Here is a 6,116-nt window from a genome sequence, read left to right as displayed (position 1 = left end):
CATTATCCATCATCCATCCATCCATCCATCCATCCTCCAGCCATACATCATCCATCCATCCATCCATTCATCCATCCATCCATCATCCATCAATATATGCAGCATGCATCATCCATCCATCATCCAACATCCATCTACCAACCATTATCCATCATCATCCATCCATCCATGAGAGGCAACAGCTGTCAAGTGCAGCACTGTGCAAAGCCAAAATTCGTCAAGCGCAATTTGATTTTTATCAACCAATCAGGGAAGAAGTAGCAGCACAAAACAATCTGTTGGTTCAAAGTTTAATTTTATTAAACATTATGAAAATACACTGAATATCATAAAATAAAAAGTTAAACTTTAATAATAACAATGAGAGGTTTAACAACTGAACAGGAAGTAAAACAGCATTTGTACAAAACAAAAGCTTTGACAGGGAGCAGTGAAGTGGAGAATGAAGCTGAAACATCAGAGGAACAACTGTTTCTGTTCTCTGGTGGATGGATTTATTTTGAAACAGAATCATTGAACTAGTCTTATTTTGAAATACTCAGACCGGAAGCAGCTGTTTATGTTTGCAGTAACTTTCCTTGTTCTGTCCCGGGAGTCTGGACTGCGCTGCTGGAGGTGTCGGGTCCGGGTCACTCAGTCTGACCTCCAGCCCCCCCGCAGAGCTCCGGCATGCCGCTGCCGGGAAACGAGTCCTCCGTCCGGGCTGAGCTGCCGGGGAGCAGCGGCGGACCGGGACCGGAGGCTGTGGTGGTACCGGTGGTGTTCGGGCTAATCTTCGTGGTGGGGGTGGTGGGAAACTCTCTGGTGATGGTGGTGATCGGGAGGGTGAAGTCCAGCGGCGGCGCGCGCGCCCTCAGCCCCACCAACATCTTCATCCTGAACCTGAGCGCGGCGGACCTCCTCTTCCTCCTCTTCTGCGTGCCGCTCCACGCCACCATCTACTCCCTGCCCGAGTGGGTGTTCGGGGCCTTCCTCTGCAGCTTCGGACACTTCTTCTCCACCGTCAGCATGCTGGTCAGCATCTTCACGCTCGTGGCCATGTCCGTGGACCGCTACATCGCCGTGGTGCGCTCCAAGAGCTCCGCGTGCGTCCGCAGCCGCAGGAACGCGCAAGTCGGGCTGTGCGTCATCTGGACCATGTCTCTGCTGTGCTCCATACCAGTAGCGCAGCACCAGGTTCTCACCAACCACCCAAGTGCCCCGAACAGCACCTTCTGCTGGGAGAACTGGTCTGGATCGTCTCGGTTCGCCTACAAGGTGTCGGTCCTGCTGCTGGGCTTCGTGGTTCCGCTGCTGCTCATCTGCTGCTGCTACACCAGGGTCAGTCCAAACCCAATCAGTCCGATCTGCAGTAAAGCACGTGCTCAGAACAGAACGGGGGTCAAAGGCCGCGCGCAAAGTCCTCATGCTCATAAATGTCTGTGCGTAAAAAACGCGCCGGAGCAGAGCACGCGCACCAACACAGGTGTGAGTTTCAAAACAACAGCAGGAAAAGTTTCCTGTTCAGGCAGAACCTTTGTGTCGGTTCTGAAGCAGCAGAAGCTCAGCTGATCAGATGTTTGATGAAAACTGCAGAGTTAGTGTGACGTCATCAGATTGTAAGGTAAACAGTCTGTGGTAAGATCCATAAAAATCATTAAACTTGTCCTGTGATGTAGAAAAACCCTTAAAGATCTGCAGCTCAGTCACATGAAGTCCAACTCTGAACTGAAGGATGGTTCTGAGCTGGAGAGCTTTCTGTCTGTTAGCAAAATATCTCATGAATCACTACTCTATATGAACGTGTAGATCATCAGCCATACAGGATTTAATAAAACCTAAATAAAATAATAATAATAGAAAACAAAGAGCAGCACAACAGAAGTCCAGTTTTATTTTACATTTTAGTTCACTTATTTCTGAAGCTGCAGGAGGAAACCAACAATGAAGACGAACCACCAGGATGAACGACAAATGATGAAGAACTTTGCTGAAGAAAGAATTACAACAAACAAAAACATCAAATCAGCCAAACGCTAGCTAAAAATAGTAAAATGGTAAAAGAAGCAGAACATTAACCAAAAGGAACATAAGGAGACAAAAATCGAGCAGGTCTGCAAAAAGAACAAGGTTTTTGAAGAGCTCAATGTATTAAGTGATCTTATATTAAAAAAAGTTAAATATTTCAAGAAGTATGACAGTTACAAAAACTACAAGTCACAGTATGAGCTGAAACTTTTGATATATGAACAGCTGACAAAGCACAAAGTCTGCAGAAGTAGACTGTAAAAAATTTAAACAAAGTTTAAAGAGGAAAATAGAACACTTGTGACTGGGCTTTTCAAAATAAAACACGATGAGCCCATTTTAATTTGGTGGAAATATCTTCAGTAACCAGAACTTTCATCTCTGCAGGTTTTATGTCACCTCCAGAAAAAGATGAAGAACATGTCCAAGAAGTCTGAGCGCTCCAAAAGAAAGGTACCCCCCCCCCCCCCACACCCCCCCCCCCCCACACACACACTGTGTGTCACACGTTTCTGATAAAAAAAAGCAAAAAAAAAGTTGTTTGTAGAAACCAACAGTTGTCTTTTTAATATGTCAGAATAGTTTGATGGGGTATCCCCAGCTCTTCTGTATCTGTGTGTTTCCATGGAAACCATGGGTCTGTGATGTGTCAGAGTGTTACAGCTGCTGCTGTGAGCAGGTGCTGTGGATGATGATGTGTTTAATGTGAGTCTCAGATCATCTCTCTAAAAACGAGCTGTAAGAAGAGGCACAGCAACTTGAAGGAATGCATATCGCCCGCCGCCTCTCATCACAAATATTTAGGATAAAGTCATCTTCTGATGAAAAAGGATGCAGACAGTTGTTTTGGTAAAACCTTGAAGCTAACTTTATGCACAGTCTCATGCAGCATTGTGAAACATGATATGTTAGCGGGTGGAGCAATGCTCTGCGGTAGAGCTGTCATTTCTAACCCGAACCCGGAGCGGGTCGGGCCAGTCCATAATAATGTACAGGCTGAGGTCGATCAGCTGCAGCAGCAACTTTGAATGAGATTCACAACAAATCAGTCGTACTGTACAGGAGATCCAGTGTTTACTGTCTGAGGGGTTCTTTAAAATCCACGGTTGTTGTTAACATTTCGCTTAAAGAGAGACAAACAAGCACCCACAGAAGGGGTAAAAACATGATTGTCCTTTATCAGTGCAGGGACACATGAGCCGGCTGGACGTTTCAGTCCATCAGAGAGGCAGGACATGTCAAATGTCTCATGGTTCCAACTTTCTCAGGAGCATTGTGCTTGATTTCATCATGTTGGTGTTTCAGGACAGGTTAAACAGGCTGATGTCCCCCATCGCTAAGGGATTGTGAAAGTTTGTAGTTTTTGAGATGACTGTTTTTCTGGACTGGACTTGAACGGTGAATGCAAGTAAACCTGTTTTTGGTGCAACAAGTTCAAGAGGGGAGGAGTTACTTTGTGTAGAAGAACAGACGGAGTTTAGATTTTCTCTCTTTTCTGAGTCAGAGCAGAGTGAAGGATCCTGGTGAGCAGGTTTAATCACCACCAAGAACAATGTGTGTGTGTGTGTGTGTGTGTGTGGGGGGGGGGGGGCTAGGTTGACTTTGGTTACATAGATTAAATAACCTTCAATACACACATATTTTTTTCTTCTTCTTTCGGCCGCACCCTTCTTCAGGGGTCACTACAGTGAACTAACTCACACGAAGACTTGACTATTATTTTTACGCCGGATGTTCTTCCTGACGGGCAGCACGGTGGCGCAACTGGTAGAGCTGCTGCCTCTCTGCGAGCAGTTTCCCTGGTTCAAATCCCGGTCCAGGGGCCTTTCTGGGTGGAGTTTGCATGTTCTCTCCGTGCATGCGTGGGTTTTCTCCGGCTGCTCCAGTTTCCTCCCACAGACCAAAAACATGCATGTTAGACTGATTGGTAACTCTAAATTGTCCCTAGGTGTGAGAGAGAGAGTGAAGCCCCCAGTTTACTCCCGTGTACGTCCATACGCAGAGGTACGCACGTACGTATGCGGAGGTACGTGCGTACCCCCCAGGGCATGTCTGTGCAAAGCTCAATTTTTATGACCGCATACGCTTATACGGTGTTGCACAATAAACTGCCCAGCGACGGACTGTTTTGTATGCAACACCAATGTATTAAATTCCCCTTCTTCATCCCTGATCTGGCCTTTTCTTTTGTTTTTTTGCCAAGAGGCAGAGATCTCTTCCTCCTCCTTTGATGCCATGACTGAAATGGTGAGAAATGGAGGAATTTGTCACTAGAGAATTAAGCTCAGGTCCAGCATGGCTGCAGGAGGGTCTGGAGATTTCCTGGTGGGCTGGTCTGATGTGTGGGCTGTAGAGCCAGCGCTCCCTGTTTATTTTATTTTATTTTTTAGATCTTTTTATTAACAACATATAAACACAGAACACCGCTGCGGCTGAGGCTGCCAGCTCTTTTTTTTTTTTTTTTCCGACCTGTCAATCAATCCAGTAGGCGTGTCAGCAAATGACCAATTGGCGACCTCAATTTGTCCCGAAGGTAAACGCCCCTTGTCTGTGAAGCTGCTCTGCAGCTGCTCGGGGTGTACGCTGGAGTACGACGTCTGAACCCTCTGCGTACAGTACACGCGTACGTACATGTGAACTGACGTACGCGGGAGTAAAGTGGGGGCTTGAATGGTTGTTTGTCTCTATGTGTCCCTGTGATGGACTGGAGACCTGTCCAGGGTATACTCCGCCCCTCACACAGTGATTGCTGAACATGGGCACCGAGGAACCCCCTGACCCAAAATGGAAGAAGCGAATAAAAGATGGATGGATGTTCTTCCTCACGCAACCACAGACCACCAAGCTACCACAGCCCCTCTGTGTGGAGCAGGGCGCTGCCATCTAGGGTGCTCAGGGGAGCAGATGGTGGGGGGTTAAAGGCCTTGCTCAAGTGGCCAGAGTGGGGCAGAAGAGGGTGGAGGCAGGTGTGGGTGCTTCAACTTTCCGACACACATTATAATGTTGTCGGTCTGGGGAGTCTAACTGGTGACAATCATAGGCCCACATTCTCTAACCTTTGCGTCATCACACGTGTGTTTATATATATATATATATATATATATATATATATATATATATATATATATATATATATATATATGTACATATATTCAATCATTCAACTTTTATTTATTTATTTATTTATACAGGTTAATTCCATTGAGCCTTAGGGACTCATTTACAAGAGAGACTTGATTTTTGTTGTTGTTTTTTTTCTTCCTTTTTGAGTCTCTAGTGGCCTATTTTTGTTGTAGAGAGTAAGGGGCGATACAGGGTGAGAGAGAGGGGGAGACATTGCAGAAAGGTCATTGGGACTGGGACTCTTACCCGCGACCGCTGCTATGAGGACTAGCTTTGAACATGGGTCGCACTCTTAACCTCTGCGCCATAGCAACGACCCGAGACCTGAATTTTTAACAAAGAGTGATGACAACAGTGGACAACAATGACAACAATAAACAATTATAAAGGATGCGTACAAATTAATTTTTTTTTTAACAAGTTAAAATAGAAGGACAATCAAAAGGATATATAATTAAAAAACAGCTATGTTGTAAGGTGGTGTAGAATACTATAAACAGAAACATGTCTGCGTTGGTTTTTGCCAGGAACTTAACAGATGTTTAAAGCTACTTATAGAGTTCAAGATCGAGAGCTTCAGATCTTTTTGTAAGATATTCCAAGAAACAGGAGCGGAGTAGGAGAAAGCCCTTTTGTCTAGTTCAGTCTGCACTGAGGGAACACTGCAGGTAAAAATGTCCTGAGGTCGCACGCTGTAGCTGCACTGACGCAGAGACATGTAGGAGGAGATGTATGAAGGCAGCAGACCAAGAAATGATTTAAAGATGAAAATGTACCAGTGAGAGAGTCTGTGTGAAGTTAATGATGTCCAGTTAACCAGTGAATACTGGGTGCAGTGGTGGGTACGGTAGTTACAGCCAGTTATGAATCTTAGTGCACCGTGATAGACAGCATCCAACATCTGCAGAGTGCTTGTAGGAGTGTTCATGTAAATGATGTCACCGTAGTCAATGGAGGGAAGGAAAGTCACAGTTACAAGGTATATA

The 6,116-nt window shown here is 45.5% G+C and overlaps 1 protein-coding gene across 1 annotated transcript in view; it reads left to right on the top strand.

Moving 5' to 3' along the window:
- Window positions 1-582: 582 nt before the first annotated feature.
- The window catches only part of galr1b (galanin receptor 1b), a 25,687-nt gene continuing 20,153 nt past the window's right edge, over window positions 583-6,116 (top strand). Inside the window, exons 1-2 of the mRNA XM_037692388.1 lie at window positions 583-1,320; window positions 2,395-2,460. Of these exons, the coding sequence (XP_037548316.1) occupies window positions 670-1,320; window positions 2,395-2,460 (717 nt within the window). The 5' untranslated portion in view covers window positions 583-669. The remainder of the gene's footprint in view (window positions 1,321-2,394; window positions 2,461-6,116) is intronic.

This window comes from Nematolebias whitei, chromosome 2 (genome assembly GCF_014905685.2).
Source record: "Nematolebias whitei isolate Nwh7 chromosome 2, NemWhi1, whole genome shotgun sequence".
NCBI lineage: Eukaryota > Metazoa > Chordata > Actinopteri > Cyprinodontiformes > Rivulidae > Nematolebias > Nematolebias whitei.
Note: the sequence above shows the minus strand (reverse complement) of the source record. Positions and strands in the feature narration are given on the sequence as shown.